Source organism: Rosa rugosa, chromosome 7 (genome assembly GCF_958449725.1).
Source record: "Rosa rugosa chromosome 7, drRosRugo1.1, whole genome shotgun sequence".
NCBI lineage: Eukaryota > Viridiplantae > Streptophyta > Magnoliopsida > Rosales > Rosaceae > Rosa > Rosa rugosa.
Genome location: NC_084826.1, coordinates 18,931,930 through 18,952,713, shown reverse-complemented (window position 1 = coordinate 18,952,713; position 20,784 = coordinate 18,931,930). Strand labels below are relative to the sequence as shown.

The 20,784-nt window shown below is 37.0% G+C and overlaps 1 protein-coding gene across 2 annotated transcripts; it reads left to right on the top strand.

Annotated features, from left to right (window-relative positions):
• Positions 1-882: 882 nt before the first annotated feature.
• Positions 883-20,034, top strand: LOC133721951 (protein virilizer homolog). 2 transcript variants are annotated; one of them, XM_062148727.1, is made up of 28 exons: positions 883-1,151; positions 1,342-1,430; positions 2,861-2,984; positions 4,083-4,706; positions 4,897-5,265; positions 5,359-5,463; positions 5,577-5,759; positions 7,499-7,640; positions 7,727-7,908; positions 7,991-8,076; positions 8,164-8,212; positions 8,786-8,852; positions 8,944-9,422; positions 9,499-9,598; positions 10,896-11,029; positions 11,525-11,592; positions 11,675-11,891; positions 12,912-13,127; positions 13,266-13,421; positions 13,510-13,563; positions 13,665-13,868; positions 13,957-14,034; positions 14,458-14,789; positions 16,081-16,258; positions 16,357-17,736; positions 17,827-18,570; positions 18,861-18,932; positions 19,616-20,034. In XM_062148727.1, the coding sequence occupies exons 1-28, from the start codon at positions 1,077-1,079 to the stop codon at positions 19,637-19,639; spliced, it is 6,531 nt and encodes a 2,176-aa protein (XP_062004711.1). In that variant the 5' UTR covers positions 883-1,076; the 3' UTR covers positions 19,640-20,034. The 2 variants fall into 2 exon arrangements, with proteins under 2 accessions (XP_062004711.1, XP_062004712.1); XM_062148728.1 differs by having other exon boundaries at positions 884-1,151; positions 13,665-13,867; positions 13,965-14,034.
• The last annotated feature ends 750 nt before the right edge of the window (positions 20,035-20,784 follow it).

Genomic DNA, 20,784 nt, shown 5'->3' with positions numbered 1-20,784 from the left:
CAAGATCGTCTTTGAATCCGTTGTACATCTTGAATCCGTGGGAAGGGATGCCCTCAGCGGCCAAGGTTGGGATGATCGACTGGAGCCGACATTTAAGGTCATGTTATGTTACTAAGAGATGGAGTGTTTAACATAAATTATTTTATGTAATCTAATTTATCATAACGACCTTAATTATCATTTCCCCTAAAGAGAAATATCTCACCATTTTTTGTCGATAACATCTGTCTTTTTTTTTTTTTTTTGAAGAAGAGCTAGTGGGGCTGCCCTTAAGCCTTGATTAATGAAACAGAAGGATACATGGGGGGACATGGTGCCTTAACCCCAACTTACAATTAGCGTCAAGAGAGTGTCCGGCAATAATAGCAGGAACCTGGATAAAAAGAATGTATCCTAAAAGTCGATAACATCTGTCTTTTAACAATAGAAAAAGAATATCTGCCCCTTTTTTTTGTTTAAAAAAAAAAAAAATATCTGCCCCTTTTTTTTTTTTTTTTGAAGGAGAATATCTGCCCCTTAGGCCTTCTCCAATGGTGGGTTTAGAGTCTAAATTATAGACCATTGTTTCCCGAAATCCATCTCCAATAGGAGGTTGGGTCTACTACAAAAATCAAATATGGAGGTCTAAAGTCTATTGGTTGGTCTAAATATAGACCTTGGTTTAGACCATGAAAACCAACAGCTGGCCCACATGGATGATTCAAATCATCAAATGTACAATTGTAGACCTCAAACGATTGGAGTTGGAAAAATTATAGACCCACTATTTAAATAAATAGTACTTTTTAAAGGTCTAAAAATTTAGACCATGGTCTATTTTACACCTTGACGATTGGAGATGGCCTTAGAAACGTGAAAAAGTTATTAACAAAACCCCCCATCAAAGTGAAAGTTAAACCCTTCTCTCCCTCTATTTTTGTTTCCCTTCGTTTCAGGTCGGTGTCGACAAACCTGAAAAACCCCTTTTAACGTTCAAATATAAATTGCTGCAAAACCCTAGAATTCAAATCCAAGGGACTCTCAAGTCCATGTTTTACTTAGACAAACCGCGTTTCAGGATCTGAAAAATCACCAGAATGGGTCGGCCGGAGCCCTGCGTCTTGTTCGCCCACACCTTCGACCACCCCCATCTCGATGAATACGTCGACGAGGTCAATCTCTCCTCCCCCTTTTCGATTGAATTTTAGTTTCTCTAATTAGGGTTTGCCAACTTTGCTCTATTTTGACTCTTAATCTTATGCCCATGGTGTTCTTGGATGAATTAAACTGCGCCATTTGTTTAAATTGTTGAGTTTCTTCAAATTTGAGTGTTACTGATTGGAATTGGATTATGGTTGTTAGGTATTGTTTGCTGAGCCGATTGTGATCACTGCTTGCGAGTTTCTTGAACACAACACCTCGTCGGCTTCACAAGCAGTGCCACTTCTTGGGTAAGAGCTTCTTCTAATTCATGCAATTTCTTTAGCTTCAATGTTTGTTTGTGGATTCTAGTCAGTATAGTCGGAATTCGCAAATAGTTGCAATATTTGGGGCACAATTTGAGAATTGGATTCAGCTCGTTCGTAGTCATCGCCATTTGGATGCATTCTTTGTTCTTTATTTGATTAAAGTGCCTGTCCTATTAGTTGTAGGACCAATGTATGGTATAAATCTAATGCATTTTGGATCATCGCACTGCATCACTTGAAATTGTTTCTTGATTATAATGTTTGGGTTTTATGTAAGCGGTGAAAGTTTTCTACTTTTCATAGGTAAGTTTCATGTCAGTAATGGTCAACGGGTGAGACTTGGGAGGCTTACATTCGGTGCAGTTGCTAGTTGGTTTTGGACGTTTACTGTTCATTTTAATCTATTCTAAAAATTCCTAGTCCAGTGGCCAAATGAGTTGAGAAATTATTGCGAGATTTCTGTGGGATTAAAGAGAAGGGAAGGGAGCAGTTGATGAAGTGGGAATTAGTTTCAGGATTTAAGAAAAGATAAGTTTTAGGTGTCGGAAATTGGTTAATAAACAAGAGGAATGTTGACTTAGCCTGGAATTTGAGAGGGAATTCATTTCGAATGTCGTTATCTGAACATATGGTCTTGATGCTAATATATGGAAATTCTATGTGGTCTTGATAGGCCTTTTAGAAGCCTTCATTTCACCAGGATTATGATGCTTTTCTCAAGCTTTTCCTTGGTTTTGGGAAAGGGATAGAACTAGAGTTTTGAAAGATAAATGGCTATCCTTTGATCTCCGTCCTGCACTTCTTTATATCGTCTTTTACTCGCAATGTGTGAGTTGTCAATTTTCTATTCTCATCCTCTTATCCGTTGGATTGGAACATAACTTTAACTTCATGGAGCCTAAATGGCAGTGAATAAAAGTGCTTTATTGCCTATTATCCCTGATGGAAATGTTTTCTTTTATCCCCGATTATGCCTTTGGTTATGGAAGAACTATTGCAATTTTGTTGGTGGAAATAATGTGTATCTTGCTGTATTTTTGGGTGGATTTTCTTGCTGGGTTTCTGTTCTCTCTTTTTTATTTCTTGTTTCCAATGGATGAACTTCAGTTTTTTACTAATGTTTTCTGTGGTAGTTGTCTGTATTAGGAAAAACAGAATGAAACTAAGTTTTATTAGAGATTGCTGACATTAGTGGTGGACTTCTTCTCTGCCATTCAGCATTATTTGCGCATTCTTTCTGGCTTCTTAAAATGAAGTTTCCATTTCTTAAAAAGAAACAATTGCGCTTTTATCTCTAGAAATGCCACATTGAATTGTAGAAGCCTGGTATTAACTTTTGGATACTGACCTTTAATGATGCTTGATAGATGTCCATTACTATCGATATTCTGAATTGCTACTTCTGTTTACAGGGCTACTTTACCTCCTTCATTTGCTTTGGAGGTATTTGTACAATGTGAGGGAGAGACAAGGTTCAGGCGCCTCTGTCAGCCTTTCCTGTATTCTCCTTCATCATCAAATGTGCTCGAAGTAGAGGTAATTAAATATTATGTACCCAATTATCTTTCCTGATGATGCTATCCTCATAGAGTGCCTTCTGATGGTGGATGGTTAATTTTGAGCTGATGAACATTTAATTTTGTTTAGGCTTTTGTTTAGTTGAATTGATTGGCTCTTTTGCTTTCATAAGAGATTGATTGGGTCACTAGCAAGTTTAAGGTGGATGCTGTTGTACCATTTTTTTTAAACCTGTCTGAATGCCATAATTAATACACTTATACCTGGACAGTTTGTTTGTGTTGATAAGAAAGGAATACTTAATTAGACATGTGAAAGGGTACGGGTAAAATGGATGAGAAGTCTCTCAAGCAAATAATTGCACAATTGATACACTGAAAAACCTAGAAACCCTAGGAAGAAACTATTATTCAGTCAAGAAGAATTAAGCTTGACGCATAAAATCTGTTGCCAAAGACGTCCATAGTGAAGCCTTTCTTTTCTTTGTTCGTTTTATCTGAGTTAATCAATTGTTTACTTGAGAAAAAGGCAGTCTTACGTAATAAGTAGTAATTATAGCAAGTATTGATATCTACTATATACCTCTCTATATACCTCTCTATAATTCCGATATTTAGTATACCTCTCTATAATACCTCTCTATAATTCCGATATTTAGTATAATACATTGTGGTTTTTTTTTTTCCACATCAATGGAAGCCGTTTCTTATATATATATAAGAAACGGCTTCCATTGATGTGGAAAAAAAAAACCACAATGTATTATACTAAATATCGGAATTATAGAGAGGTATATATATATATATATATATATATATATATATAAGAAACGACTTCCATTGATGTGGAAAAAAAAAAACCACAATGTATTATACTAAATATCGGAATTATAGAGAGGTACAGGCCCTCTGAGGGAATACTTTTATTTGAACCTTTTTGGATTGGTAGGCGTACCTAGTTGTTAATATTGATACTGTCTCCATATTAAATGTCATATGTATGTAGACATATCCACACAAACACACACACACACACACATCTCTGCTTTTATTATGTTCATGATGCTGTAGCTTCTCAGAGCATCTCGTCGCTCACAGGAGTCATACTTATCTGCAGGCTGTTGTAACTAATCATCTGGTTGTAAGGGGGAGCTACCGTAGTCTGAGTTTGGTTATATACGGAAACACGGCAGAAGATCTGGGGCAATTCAACATTGAATTTGATGATAGCTCCATAACTAATCTTGTTAGCTCTGCTGAGGGGAAGCTTGAAGACCTCCCTCTGGCTTTACATTCAACTAATCTGACAATTGAGGAATCACTATCAGCTCTGAATACTTTATCTTTACCTGTTACAGCATCAGATTTATCTATTGAAGTTAAGCAATTATTACAGTTAATGTTGAAGGTTTGTAAGTTACCCAATCTAGGGGATGCATTGCATAAAATAGTTAGCACTGTAGTGTCAGCTGCCACTTGTTATGTGACTTGCTCCTGGGGCAGATCTAGTGACTGTGAAGAGCCACACAATGTTCTTAGTGAGGCCAGAACAGAGCTCATTCAACTGTATAAATCCTTAAAAGAGGAATCAGGGAATGCATCAGATGAATCATTGGAAGACTGCGATTTTTTTGACTCTGAGGCTGATTTAGTAACTTCCAAACAGTTGGTAGATTGGTTAAGTCAGTACTTTTGCTTTAATAGGGACTTTTCAAGTGTTGGACATCACCAACTTCCACAGGTGAATGAAGAACAGTTTCCTTCACTTGTGTATTATTTCACATTTTCAATATACAACTATACAACTTATACAAACAATGACAGATGCTCGTATCTCTCTCTCTCTCTCTCTCTCTCTCTCTCTCTCTCCCCCCGTCTCCCTATGCTAGCATGCCTACATTTAATGTGATCAATTTTTGATCTTATAACAGGATACAAATGTCATGCTGGGATTGAGTGTGGCTCTTCTTTTGTGCTCTGGAAGAGAGAGCTGCTTTCACTTTGTAAGCGGTGGGGGAATGGAGCAGCTTTTACATGTCTTCAGTCGTGACAAGCAGAATACTACCGCAACAACATTACTTCTACTTGGAGTTGTTGAGAAGGCTACTCAGCATTCTTTTGGATGTGAAGGATTTTTAGGTTGGTGGCCTCGTGAAGATGAAAATATTCCATCTGGTGCCAGTGATGGTTACAGTAGATTGTTGAATTTGTTGTTGCAAAAACAGCGTCATGACGTTACTTCATGTGCAACTTATGTCCTTCATCGCTTGAGATTTTATGAGGTTACTTCAAGATTTGAGGTATACTTTTAATTTGGTGAGGCTGGTTGTGGTTCCACATGTGTACTTGCGACTTAAATCAACTAGTTTCTTATGGTAATTCATTCTTTGCAGTGTGCAGCTTTGTCTGTATTGGGAGGTCTCTCTACTGTTGGTAGGGTCACAAGTGATACTTTGGACATGCTTATCTGTGCAAAATCGCAACTTAAAAAGCTCTTGGTCAGTCATAATTTTTATTTTTACCTTTTTTTATTTATGTGAATCCTGCTTATCATTTTAGGTCTAATTTAGATGTCAGTGTAGTTCATATTTATTGACAAGAATTACTGCAGAAATTGATAACTTCACGTGGTCCAATTGAAGATCCTTCCCCTGTTGCTCGTGCAACCAGAAAATTGATTCTTGGTCAAACTGAAGGTTTGTTGTCATATAAAGCATCCAGTAACTTGATTGCTTCATCAAATTGTTGTTTCTCAAATCGGGATATCGACTTGCATTTGCTGGATCTTCTCAAGGTATATCTTCCTCTTTGATTTTCAGAATTCTCCTCTGATTCTAACATATGGTTAATTTATATTATATATGTAATATAAGGAAAATATCAGGCGTTCATTTTAATTTACTTGAAGGGATCCCTTATAAATATGTGTGTGTGTGTGTGTGTGTGGGATTAGGGGTTTAAGAGGAAAAGGTAGTAACTTTTAAATTAGGCTCAGCATTCTCCCACTTCTACTACTGCTTGTTTATTACTATTATTCTAAATTAGGTCAGCATAACGCCATACCTTTTATTATAAATTTTGTTCTTGTCAAAATACTGACAATCTGTGTATCCCTAATGGACTCATGGATGGGATAAATAACATATTATTCTGCTTGCAATCCACCCTCCTTTGCCAGGCTTGGTCGCTTGGACCGGTTGTGTAAAAGAGAAATACTATGCTTGCTAATTACAGCCTTTTATTGGATTTGTTCTACTATGTTCTGGAGTCCCCCTGTCAAGTTTGTTTACCTGCCTTGGTTGAGGATATGTTGTATTGGCTTGGCTATGTGAAGTTATTTTTTAGTTTTTTCTGTTGTGGATTTTGACTCTCCAGTTTCACACACAAAAAAAAAGAAAAAAAAAAGGGAGAAATACTATGCTTGCTAATCACAGCCTTTTATTGGATTTGTACTACTATGTTCTGGAGTCCCCCCGTCAAGTTTGTTTACCTGCCTTAGTTAGAGGATATGTTGTAGTGGCTTGGCCATGTCAAGTTATTTTTTAGATTTTTCTGTTGCGGATTTTGACTCTCCAGTTTCACACACCAAAAAAAAAAAAAAAAAAAAAGAGGAAGAATTATATGCTTGCCATTGATAGGTATAGGTAGCCATGAAAGGAACCTAAATATATGTTACTAAGGTTGCAGAGGAGACTGAGGGTTTGGATAGATCTGGGTGGCTGAAGAAAGTCCATGTTCAAGACCAACTCCCCTTGGCCCAAGGCTTAGTTGAGTTTAGTGATCATAATCCTGAAGTATATACGAACTCTGCAGTTGCTGAAGATTGACAAGGGAAGGGGAAGGGAAGAGGGGCAATATAATCAGTTGGGATAGATAGAAGAGGGAGGGAGAAAGAAAAGAAAAGGCAAAAAGATAAAATGAATCTGTTAGGGTTTTTAACCCTGAAAGATTAAAAAACTTTGAGAATAAATTAAATCACAAGGGTAAATATGACAATTACAAAATGGATTTTCATTACAAAAATTAAAAAGAAATTATCCCACAACCCCCACTTTTCTCTCCCACTATTTTCTCTCTGCAATGACTGTTTTATCTCATTTATTTTTTTAATTTTCTTAAAAAAGAAGAAGAAAGTATTACACATGCAGGAGCATGTATGAAGAAGGCTAGTTTGTAATTGAACTATCTAATATGTCATATCATGGCCTACTATAAGGCCAGTCTGAAAATCTCGTTGAAATCAAATTCCTTTAGTTAAACTCTTAATCATTATGAAATCTCCAACTTCCCTAACCGGAGTGAACTCAAATTAAAATTTCTAATAAACTCAATTCCCATTTCAAATATTTTTTCATTCATCAAATGATTTTATTTATTTTTAATCTTCTCTATCATTCTGCCTTATGCTCGCTCTCTCTCTCTCTGCGCTATTTCCATGGGGTTCTACATCAGAAATATAAATTTGTAGCTAGCTATTCTATGTAAGGAATTTGTTTTGCAATATGCTTAATTATTTAATTACCTTGAATGCAGGAGCGGGGATTTCTTCCTCTAGCAGTTGCACTATTGTCATCATCCATATTACGTTCAGAAGTAGGACGTGCTATGGACTTATTTGTGGAAATTACATCATCTATTGAGGCCATTATTCTTTCCCTTCTGTTTTGTCGCTCAGGTCTCTCTAAGTGCTTGTTATCATCAACTTTATTATATTCATCAATCCAAGTCATAGTTAATCACATTGCATGCTTTCTTGCTCAGGCCTAATTTTCCTGCTACAGCACCCTGAACTTTCCGCAACTATAATACATGCCCTAAGAGGTGGTGATAATGTGAACAAGGATGTGTGTCTTCCTCTTCGATATGCATCTGTTTCCATATCCAAAGGATTCTTTTGCATTCCACAGGAGGTTGGAATGATTGTTGGGATGCATTTGAGGGTGGTTGGTACCTTTTTCTCCTTTTGGTTTATTTTCTCTAATACAGACTTTCCTCTAAGATAACAACTCTAATGCTTCTGTACAGGTTAACGCCATAGATCGTTTGCTTACTGCGGCTCCAAACACTGAAGAATTTTTATGGGTATTGTGGGAACTATGTGCTCTTGCAAGGTGGAACTGAATGCATCTTGCTGATTGTGAACACTTAATGACTCAATGAATATTAATGGTCTTAACGACTTTTTGTTTGATTTGCAGGTCTGACTGTGGACGCCAGGCACTGTTGGCTTTGGGATATTTTCCAGAGGTACTGTTTTGGGTTTAGGGGTACTGTTGAATATACTTTTGAGATCATATATGATTAATAATGCAGAAACATATAAATATTTCCGTTTCTTACTTGAGATGCATTTGGATGGGAAGACCTCTGATCTGGGTGTGTTGTAAATACTTTGTACATAAATTGCTCGAATGGAATTTGAAGAAAACATAAAATTTAGTTTATACGTTTTTAGGAGAATAAAGTGAAGAAAAAGTCTTTTTGGAGCCATATGAAACTGAAGTGATTTTTGTGTTTGGTAATAATATTTATATTTAATGACTTATAATTTGGTTACTGATTTGGTGAGTTCTCTTATTGAAGTTTTTGAACATATGCCTCTGGTACCTTGCTAGGTTTGTATCTATGCTAGGCTGCAATAGATTGATGTTATTTTAAATTAGCATCTCTATGCTAGACACGAATGTAGATTTGTGTGGTGTCTTTACAATTGACTGATTCTAACAATTTTGTGTCATATATGAGCTATTCTTGTTCATAATGTTCTTGACTTCTTTACACGCTTCAGTTTATTGACAATTAAGTACGTTCTTTTTGTAGGCTGTTAAAATTTTGATTGAAGCATTACATTCTGCCAAGGAACCGGAGCCGCTTACTAAAAATAGTGGTTATCAGCTTGCTCTATCTCTAAGTCTGAAATTTTAAAACTATGTATTCTTAGTTCTGCTTTACTAAGTCAAACAATTCTGGATGTTCAGGAGCCTCACCGTTAAATCTTGCGATATTTCACTCAGCTGCCGAGATCTTTGAAGTTATTGTTTCTGATTCAACTGCATCTTCTCTTGGATCCTGGATTGGACATGTTACGGAGCTCCATAGGGCTTTACATTCCTCTTCTCCAGGGTCAAATAGGAAAGATGCCCCCACACGGATGTTGGAATGGATAGATGCTGGAGTAGTATATCATAAAAATGGAGTTACAGGTCTTATACGATATGCTGCTGTGATAGCTTCTGGAGGAGATGCCCACTTGACTTCAACCATCCCTCTAGTGTCAGATCTAACAGATGCAGAAAATGTTATTGGAGATCCTTGTGGTGGTTCAGATGTTAATGTTATGGAGAATCTTGGAAAATTCATCTCTGACAAGACTTTTGATGGAGTGACTCTTCGTGACTCTTCTGTAGCACAGTTGACAACAGCATTTCGCATTTTGGCTTTCATTTCAGAGAATTCGGTATGTGATTTTCTATTCTTCGAGTGTATCGTATCATTAGATGGATTGTTTGGCTCATATCGTTTTGTTGATGCAGACTGTTGCTGCTACTCTATATGATGAGGGAGCAATAGCTATAATCTATGCAGTTTTGGTCAACTGTAGGTTTATGCTTGAGAGGTCCTCGAACAGTTATGGTATGTCTTTTTTTTCTTTTTTGTGAGCTGATTTATAAAAACCACTATAAGAATTTCACACAGTTTCCGATACAAATTTTGGTCGCCAAACAATTTGCTCTGACCCAGTTTCATCATAATTCAAATGATTTAGCACCAAACTAGCATTCTATAACATTCACTTTTGCATTTTGTTATGTATTGGTTTGGCTCTTTTGTCTGTCATCTTATTAGCCCCTTTGATAAACTCTCTCTCTCTCTCTCGCTCAAAACCCGTCAGTGGGGGAGAAAGGGTAGTGACCAAGTCAAGGGTTGTTTGTTGGACTATTGTCATGATGCATATGTATTATCAGTCATTAAGTAAATCATTAAATTAATTTTGAAAAAAGGATAGATTATTAAATCATTTTAAAAGAATTACTGTATGTAAACTTGTAAAGTTATGTTTTCTAACTCTTATTTATTCATTCATTCACTTGTCTATTCCATAGAGTAATGATACATCCTGTAATGTTTCACTCCTTGGTGTGTCGTCTCTTTCAGAAGATGGCACACGGAGAGAAACAATTATGTAAAGGAAGAAGAATACTGTGTGTGTAGCATTTTCTTCCGTTTACAATTAACAGACAGCAAACTGGGTTACTTAATCCAGTTCGCTGGTTTTTCTTAATTGAGTCATGCATGGGATCCAACTAAGGAAGCGCATAATTTAGTCATCCTAGAGTAGAATTAAACCTATTGATGATCCACCTGGTCTGACTGGCTGGTTTGGCCCGGGTTCTAAAACATTGCTCTCTTCAATTTGGGAGATGCAATTTTTCTCTCTGGCTTATATATATTTGGGATTTGCAGTATTGCCATTTTTTTTTTCAGTGAAACAAGGAAAGATTAAGATGCAGTTTTTGACCTATACATTTGAAGCTTTTAAATAAGTGTGAATTATTTATGATAGTGATCCCCTCTTGGCCATATACTCTCTTTGCTTGAAAGGGTGAGATCTACTAGAAATTACAACTTTTAAAACATTCCTGGGTCTTCTACTCTGGACTCCGGAGAAAACAAACTATTGTCATGACTTTATGCTATACTTTCTGAGTTCTGTTTCTGCATAGATATTTATCACAGATCTTTGTGGTGATCTGTAGTGTCCACTATAATTACTATATCACTTGTCGTCTTGCACACTTGTTGTCAGTTGTCACTACTACTGCGTACTGTTTCAAGATCTTCATGTTCCACATTTTGTGATATTTTAGAGGGTCCATTTTTTTTTCTTTCCTAACTTTTGGAGAATGTGTCTTTGTTTTGCCTTGAACAGATTACCTTGTTGATGAGGGTACAGAATGCAACTCTACATCAGATTTACTGCTGGAACGTAATCGTGAGCAGAGTTTAGTTGATCTTGTGGTTCCAACTCTTGTGTTGTTGATCAATTTATTGCAGAAATTGAAGGTTTGCTTCGTTATATCCTAGCCTCTATATGATTGATTCTTTTATGGGAAGCTTTATTTGAATGAGATAAGTAGCATTATTGTTCTACGGAGTTTGTCAATAATCATTACAATCTTGGTGTTCTTATAACCCATATGCCGGATCCTTACATGTTGATAATTTGATTGCAGAAAACCACATTATATGTCTAGGATAGAGGATAGTTGTGGTTAAGTAAAAATTACATGAAGTGGTTTTATTATGTGATAGCTGCAGGATGTCTACTGTCGACCTTGATTCTAACTAAATTTCGAGGAAGGATGCTAGGGCTAGGGTGTCTGCATGCTAGATAATCATGAACTTTCATATCATTCTACTCTTGAAATCTCGGGGTTAAATGAACAGGACACCATTGTGGCTTCTAAGCTTGAGGCCATTTGGGACATCAGTACTGATTGTATTTGTACTATGTATGCTTTATCAGTTGTCTGTTAAAATATGGTCTTAAATTTGTAGGAGGTACAAGAGCAGCACAGGAATACCAAATTGTTGAATGCGCTTCTACGATTGCACCGAGAAGTAAGGTAACTGGATCATCCGCCTTTTCCTCCTTCCTTAATAGTTATCTTTTTTTGCATACAATTTGACTCAATTATTCGCTTGTAGTCCAAAACTAGCCGCATGTGCTGCAGACTTATCTTCTCCTTATCCTGATTCTGCCCTTGGGTTTGGAGCTATCTGCCATCTTCTTGTTTCAGCACTTGCTTGTTGGCCAGTCTATGGCTGGACTCCTGGGCTTTTCCACTCTCTCCTTGCTAGTGTTCAAGTTACTTCCTTGCTGGCCTTGGGTCCAAAGGAAACATGCAGTTTGCTATGCCTTCTGGTATGCCAGGTTTCTTTTCGGTGTTTTTTTCTTTGTTTGGATAATCATGTAGAACTTTATTCATTGATGAGGAACAGGAATATGGAACATTTCACTAGGAGCTTGTCTTAGAGGCTACAGATATTTCTGTGTCCATTGAAGTTGAAAACAAAGAATTTAAGAAGAGGGGCAATAATTATCGATAAGCATCATCAGCATAGCAGTTATTTTGTCGAATCCTTTTTCTTCTGATTTCCCTCTTTCTGTTTCATGTTGTTTTGCTGTAGAGAGAAAAAGAGCATTTCTCTGATAGAAAGAGGCTGAGAAGATAAATGCAATATATGGACGCGTCCAGTGTTGCAATTTAAAACTTAATTATTAGAGCTATATAAATATACACACACACACACACACACACACACACACACACACATTAAATCTTATTTTAATTGTCGTATGATGTATCGTATCTTGTTTTATTTATCTATTTTTTGCCGTATCCACTTATCGTGTCATATTGTATCCCGTACCCCGTACTCATGTTGGTGAATCATAGGCTCTTCCTAGTAGCAGGACCATACAAGAAAGCTCTGATTTAGCATGCCTGACCATTCTAATACCTTACAAGCTTGTTGCATGATATAATTTTCTGCAAGTGATTACTTTGACTCATGAACCCATAAGTCATAACTAGTGGTGCCACCTCTATTCTAGGTTTTTGTTTTCCATGTACCCGGTGCACCAAAGAGAATCTTTTGTGGAGGATCATGATATATTGATAATTCATCTTGTATAAGGTGGAGTGAATTGAATGTATTTGGCTCTAGAACTACTTGTTTATTCTCCTATTTTGTTAACATCGGCGATTGTTTACCATGGGTATCTTTCCAATTTTTTTTGCATTTAATAAAGTATTAAATGTGGCATACGTTTGCCTGAATCCTCAGATATTACTAATTGCAACTTTTTTGGAAAGGGATACCTATCATGTTTTTTTTTATTCCTTTCCCTCATGATTTTTTCTTTTTCTGCCATTGCAAGAATGATTTATTTCCAGAAGAAGGGGTCTGGCTTTGGAAAGATGGGATGCCCTTGCTGAGTGCCCTAAGAAAATTGTCTGTTGGGACACTTTTGGGTCCTGAGAAGGAGAGACAGGTCAACTGGTATCTGAATCCTGCACATCTTGAGAAGTTGCTGAGCCAATTGACAGAGCATCTGGACAAAATAGCGCAGATTATCCAACATTATGCTATATCTGTACGTTATATCTATTGAATTAAGTCGCTGGTTATTTTACCTTTTCTTTTCTAGCTAGAACCGTTAAGAAAAAAGGGTGGGTAGTATGGGCTTTCTTATTTATACATCTTGCATAACTGGTGATATCACTATAAACAGGAACTGGTTGTCATTCAAGACATGCTTCGAGTTTATATTATTCGCGTTGCTTGCCAAAAAAGTGAAAGTTGTTCTGTACTTCTACGACCCATATTCTCATGGATTCGTGATCATGCTTATGAGTTGTCTTCTCCATCAGATATGGATGCTTATAAGGCAAGTTTGTTGGAACTGTTTTATAGTTGGACTAATTTGGTATATTATGTTTGTTTGTTTCTTTTCTTCTGATATGTTCTCTTTTCAGGTTTATAGATATCTTGATTTCCTTGCCAGCTTATTGGAGCATCCTCGTGCCAAGGTTTTCACTTTTTTTCTTCTTTTCGATTTATGTTGTTCCCTGACTCTTTTATATAGTAAAGAAGTATATACTTTTCTAATACTTGTCTTTTCCCTTTTCAGGCACTATTGTTGAAGGAGGGTGCCATTCGAATGCTAACTAGAGTGCTTGATAGTTGTTTAGGTGCCACTGATACAGATGAAATACAGATCCTAGCTGGTAGAAGTTCAGCTAAATCTGGATTTTCTTTGCTTAGTTGGTGCCTCCCTGTATTCAAGTCCTTCTCACTGATGTTTATATCTCAACCAAGTCTACGCAATGATTTGTGAGTAGATAATATGCACATATATCGTCATGGTGTATTTATTTCATATGATACAGATTAACCATAAATCTGCTAAAATACCTCATTGGATTAACAGGCACAAGTTTGCAAACGTGGGTACTGAAGAATCTATCATGATTTTAAAATATCTCCTCAGGTTTTGTCAGGTAACTTGCTTCTTCCGATGTTGTGATTGCTGTTCAATATGCATTAGTTAATGTTGATTAATCCAACTGAGAATTTACTTTGGTACATATGAAATGCACTTGAGCACGAAGGTGCTAATTACCTTCCTTCATGTAGTTCATTGATCCACTGGGTTTATAATGTGTCCAACGGAAAAAAGCAATGTGCTCGAGTGCAGTAACATTTTTGCACTTTGTTTCCTTTTTTAGTTGAAGACATTCCGGAAAATTGAGCATTGCATATGACTTTAGTTTTTCTGGTACTTGCTTGTTTGATGAGCCTTATTGGAATTATTATTGTGAGAAGTGAATAGAATAACTTCAGAATATAACTTTTATCTAGAGGTAAAAAATTTGAAACTGCTTATTTGCTTAGTTTATGCTGATAGTAGCCTTGTTTACCAGGTTCTTTCAGCCGGAAAAGAATTACTTGCATGCCTTACTGCTTTCAAAGAACTAGGTTCTTGTAATGAGGGTCAAAGTGCTTTAGCAACTGCTTTTTATGGTCTTCACTATATTGCGGAGGATCATGAAGCATATAAAGGACATGAAAAGGATGGAAATTGCAATAGTTGTCTTCCTAATGAATCTGAATGGAGAAAGTTCCCCCCCTTGTTATGTTGCTGTAAAAACTTGTTAAGATCAGCTGATTCTAACAATGGTTTATCAAGTTATGCAATTGAGGCTGTCAATGCACTGTGCATGGGATCTTTTTGGTTCTGCCTTGACGGGGAAAGGTGATTTCTCTTACCTTAGTGGTTATTTTATTCATTTAGCTAAGAGTCATACTTTTGTTGTTGACTTGTTATATCTTTAGATTACCATTGTCATTATTGTGTACGTATCACTGAGATTTAATCGTCTTGTACCATAAAACTTTCTATTTTTTTCTTATGCTTGTTTGTTTATACAGTATTCGAATCTATTTTTTTCTTATGCTTGTTTGTTTATACAGTATTCGAATCTATTTTTTTCTTATGCTTGTTTGTTTATACAGTATTCGAATATTAGTTGCAATTTATTGGACAGTTTCATATACTTCCAGACTAAACAGCAATAAAAGACAATTTCCCTTAGGGATACTAGTTATAGTTGCTCACTGATGCTAAGATAATGTGTGTTGGCGGGCATTTTCACACTTAATTGAGATAACATTATTTGGGCATTGAAAGAATATGCTAGACAACACTATCACTCAATTTGCATTGTTTTGTATTGTTATATATATATAATATATATTAGATGAATGATGAGCAAGACAAGTTGGCTAAAATTGTCTTTGGGTGTAAGTGTCGATGAGCTTTGTTGCAATGAATATATTTTGTTGATTGATTACTTAACTACCGTTTTAAATATACTCGGCAAAAATGGATTTTACCAATTATTAATAATTTATTATTCAAATAGACAGTTGATCTCAAATTTTTTGCAAGTTTTTTTTTTTTGTAACTATGCTCTATATAAGAAAGAACTTAACAATAGATCTTGGGAGTTGTTATTTGTACTTCCATTACCTCGATCTATACCCATATTCATGAAATGTGCAAAGGGAGTGTATATTGACATCATTATATTGTTTATAGCAATTTCCTAGATTTAATATGAATATGAATATACTGTTATCATATATATCTATACTATAGGGATCCCTTTAAGAGGATGCTCTATAAAAAAGTGAGCAAGTGTGACATACATCTTTATAGTGTGTTGATAAAGTTAAAGTATCATACATAAAAAACTCATGTTCTTTTCACTATATGGCAACACGATATTCATTAATCAGTTGTATAACACTTAAAGTCTGGATTAATTGATTGTTTCCTAGGATCAACCTTCTATGCCAGAAGGTTACTATTGTAATTACATGGAATTTTGATTTGCCCATAGGATCTCTCTGTTCCACATGGGCCTCGGAGAGTTGGAGATATTCACTTTCATTTCTTTTGCTCCTTGTCTGCAGTTTTTCCTAGTATTGTGTATGATGCTTTATTTATGTCAGCAGCTAGACTTATGGTTTGCTCTTATTAGATTGAATCCAGACAGGGTCATTGCAGTGAAATTCCTTTTTGGCCTTCCTGATGATATAGACTCAACAAATGGTGTTGCAGAAGAAAACTTGAACTACATTCATGAACTAATCTGTGTGTTGAAGACAATAGCTGATGACCATGTTGCCGATTCTGATATTCAGATCCCCTTGTATCAGGTATAGCTGATTTTGATTTATACAACAGAATTCTGAGAAGCTTCAAAATTTGTTCGCCTAATATGATTGTGTCTGACATCTTTAATATCAATATACAGGTTTTAGAATCCGCAAAGTCATTAATGCTGTTGTTGCAGAAGCCGAGTTCTTTGTTGAAGATGGATGATATCTTTTCTAATGATAGTGTTCCTGTACCACCAAATGTTTTAGTATCTTCAAAGATCCATCTAATCTCAGATGGTGGTGCTGAAATGACTGGTGATTATCTTTATCAAGGAGCACTTGGAGATCAGTTTCAGTGGGAGTGTCCTGAAACATTGCCAGATAGATTGTCACAATCAAATCTTTCTGGTAAGAGGAAAATGTCGTCACTTGATGGCCCAAATAGGCGTGCCAGGGGAGAAAATTCTGTGGCTGAGATTACAACTCAAAATGCATTTGTGCGAGGTTTGGGCTCTACTACTGCCTCCTCTGGTCCTACTCGCAGAGATACCTTTCGGCAGCGGAAACCAAATACTAGTAGGCCTCCTTCCATGCATGTTGACGACTACGTTGCAAGAGAAAGAAATGATGGTGTTTCTAATTCCAATGTAATAGCAGTCCAGCGAGTTGGATCGTCTGGTGGGAGACCTCCTTCAATTCACGTGGATGAATTTATGGCCAGGCAAAGGGAACGCCAGAATCCATTGTCAACGGTAGTTGGGGACGCAACGATACAGGTGAAGAGTGCAACACCTGTAAATGACTCAGCTATGGAGAAGTTCAACAAACCTAAACAATTGAAAGCAGATCCCGATGATGATCTTCAGGGAATTGACATAGTATTTGATGGTGAGGAGTCTGAACCTGATGACAAATTGCCCTTTCCTCAGCCAGATGATAATCTGCAGCAGCCTGCTCCTGTGGTTGTTGAGCAAAGCTCTCCACACTCAATTGTTGAAGAGACAGAGAGTGATATTCATTCGACACCATTAACATCTAATATGGATGAGAACACACAAAGTGAATTTTCTTCCAGGATGTCAGGTTCACGTCCTGAAATGCCTTTGACTCGAGAACCTAGTGTTTCTTCGGACAAGAAGTATTTTGAGCATTCTGATGAGTCGAAGAATCCTACACTAGTTAAGGCTTCTAGTGGGTTTGAATCTGCAGCAGCAGCAAATAGTCCTAGATTCCCTGTGTTTGGCTATAACAATTCATCGGGATCATCTGCACAGTTGCCAGTTGATTCAAGAATGAATCCACAGAATTTCTTTCCAAAGAACAGTTCACAACATGTTGGTAATGTGCCTATAGCTACAGGTTCTCCAGGATTTTATGACCCGAGGTTTCTTCCAAATCAACCTCCTTTACCTCCAATGCCGCCTCCCTCAACAGTGGCAGCTTTGATATCTCAGACTTCTGATTCAGTTCCAAGTCAATCATCTCCATTTGTGAACTCTATGAATGAGGGACAGCAGCCCTCCACAGCGTACCAGGTAAATTCTGTAGGCATGTTCTTTAAATTTCAAATTCAGCTCTCTTTCTGGTTTATCTGCATATATTAATGTCTTGATTGCTCTTGGCAGATTCGTTCAGATTATCCTTCTGCATTCAATAATGGTTCTACATCCAGAAGTTCCATCTCTTCTCCTAGTGGGGGTGCCAGGCCCCCTCCACCGCTCCCTCCTACACCACCTCCTTTTTCATCTAGTCCATATAATATGACACCCAACAGAACTTCTATTGCCCAGTCTACAGTATATAACCAGACAAGTGTTGGAACAACTGAACTTCCTCAGGGCTCTACTGCACCTTCTGGGGCGAGAGTAAATGCCTATTCACCACCTGCCCTGGTGCCTCATATGGTTTTCAGTAGGCCAGGTTCTAATTCTATGACTATCTATGGACACGTCCCAACTCAGCTGCAAGGTGACAACCCTAATATGGTGCAGAATCTCTCTGTCCCCCAGTCTTCGATGCAGTCTATTCATACTGGTGGTCAATTGCAGCCACTGCAGCCCCCACAGCTTCCGCGTCCTCCACAACCACCCCAACATCTTAGGCCACCTATACAAGCTTCACAACATTTGGAACAGGGTTCCTTGCAGAGCCCAGTTCCAATGCATTCACTGCAAATGCTGCAACAGCCAATGGTTTCACCTATGCAGGCCTATTATCAATCCCAGCAACAAGAGTTTGCTCATATACAGCAGCAAGTTGACCATTCTCAACCACAAGTTTTGCCTCAATTAGGGGATGCTACATCCCAACAGCAACAAGATCCAGGAATGTCATTACAGGAATATTTCAAGTCTCCAGAAGCTATTCAGGTATTTTTTGCATTATCCAATTGGAAATTAGTGGAGGCACAGAACAATCTATTGCTTCAGTCCTTTTTATGGGCTTTGGGCTTTGTCTTCAGTTTTAAGGGATCTTGGCAAAACCTTCATTTTGGAGTTTATTTGAATAGATCATTCAAGAAAACTTTTTATGCAAATATCTTTTTGGGGAAGGTTCAGGCGTTCAGCTTTTGAACTGTTGAACTATCAACTGAAAATTTTCTGTGTTTGACCAATCTGACTTTGGTCCATTCTAATTATTTTTTCCTTTCATATGGCAGTCTCTATTGGGTGACCGAGAAAAACTTTGTCAAGTTTTGGAGCAGCATCCAAAGTTAATGCAGATGCTTCAGGTATTTTCTTTTGGCCTTTTTAGCATCCAAACTTTCATTTGTGTTTTATGGTTTTAGATTTTTAGTGTGGAAAAAAGAGCTTAGGGTTTTGATGACCATTTGGATGAAATGATTTAAAAGAAAGGAATTGGATTTGCCAACAATAATGAAAATGGAGATGAAATAAGTATAGAATTATTAAATGGGATTTGAAAACTAAATAGAGCGATTAATTAAAGTCACTCCTCCCATGTGGTTCGTTGTGCTTTCTTGGGAAATTCTAATTTTATTTAGAAGTACTGTGGTGCTTTGTTGGCCTTTGCATATCTTTCCTAGTAGCCTTTGTCCTTTATTCTCTAATATATGTTGCTGGGATAACGGTATCTTGTGGATCTGGGCTCCTCTCAATTCCCATATAGAATGGAGAGAGCTGTTCCATATCTTCAGTATTCTGTCTTCTATATTCTCTAATACAATGTTGCTGGGATAACGGCATCTTTCTTTCTGGATTTGGGCTCCTCTCCATTCCTGTGCAGAATGGAGAGCTGTTCCATAACTTTAATCTCATTTGGCTATTGGCTGGGAACATTCCAGATTCAAGAACTTGCCTTTTTGCAAGTTACATTCAATGTAAGAATATTTTGGATACTATGCTGTCCCGATTCCTGACCCTCTAGTTTTGGTTGGTTGTCGTTGTTTAACAGGAGAAGTTGGGCGCTCAGCTATAGCAGAGTGGCATGGAACCAATGGACTCAATTTTCCCAATGCCTACGTTTGCAGGAGTTCGTTTGATCAATCATTAGAATTTTAGTCTATTGAAATTTTGTTCATCATGTACTGTAAATGTGGTACATGTAAATGTGTTTTGTGTACATTATATTATATTTTTCCATCTACCATTATGTAGCCTTGTAATGTAAGTTCTGGCTTGCTCCAGGTTATTAGCTGCAAATGTCTGATCTTTAGGGCGTTGGTGTATGTATGCTAAGATAATATGGCCTTCACTCAAAGCTATAAGGTGAAAAATTGTATAATTGTATAGATTAATATGTATCTGCATCTCAATATGAGTGATTGCTGTAATATGTTTCTGCATCTCAATACAAATTACTAGGTTAAAAGATTTCTTTGTGCCTTCTATAGTGGCTAGAATCTTGCCTGCGAATCCCACTAGCTCAATTCAAGAAAAACATTTCTGGATTTGTCCTCCAAGCGCCTCTTACTTCTTCATCATCCTAATACAACTGAAAGTCCAATTATCTTGATTCCATTTGCTAAAAATGTTATCCCAGTTTTATCCATCTTCTAGATAAACAACGCCGCGTCTTGGATATAGTTGGTAGACTTAGAACCCTGATCAGTGTAATGATCAACAATCCTAAACATGGACTGAGAGTCTATCAAGATGGCGGATGCATCCATGACAGGAGAAATTTATAAAGATAAATTTGAGAAGCGTTTGACAACGCAACTTTGATGGGTTGAGTTCTCATTTGTAAGTTTCACCTTTTGATTCCAAAACTTGATGAATCTAATCAATCAGAGGGATTATAAAGGACCCAAATTGAATCTAAGAGATTCAATTCAAATTCCAATTTCAAAATCGAACCATCAGTTGGAAAATTACTCAAGGATACGACAAAATTAGACTCATTTGCCTAGGAGTTGTTCCACTTGCAGGTGTAATTGATGAGTAAGAGGCAAAGAGATGAACACACTTCAGAGCTCAGAATGAAGACCCAAAAGGTCTTTTCTGAAAAGCATAAGAGCAAAATGCACCCATGAACCAAAAACAATTGCTATGATTTGTCAACTAAATTGGTACTGTCAATTCACTATTCATCTAAAATTGGCAATTGTCTCTGGTTTACAC

Bases quoted from the DNA above. Each gene is read 5' to 3' on its own strand.
- LOC133721951 (XM_062148727.1), top strand. From the start codon at position 1,077: ATGGGTCGGCCGGAGCCCTGCGTCTTGTTCGCCCACACCTTCGACCAC. The intron at 8,077-8,163 runs GTGGAACTGAAT...TTTGATTTGCAG, and splicing joins GAACTATGTGCTCTTGCAAG to GTCTGACTGTGGACGCCAGG. The intron at 13,564-13,664 runs GTTTTCACTTTT...TTCCCTTTTCAG, and splicing joins TGGAGCATCCTCGTGCCAAG to GCACTATTGTTGAAGGAGGG.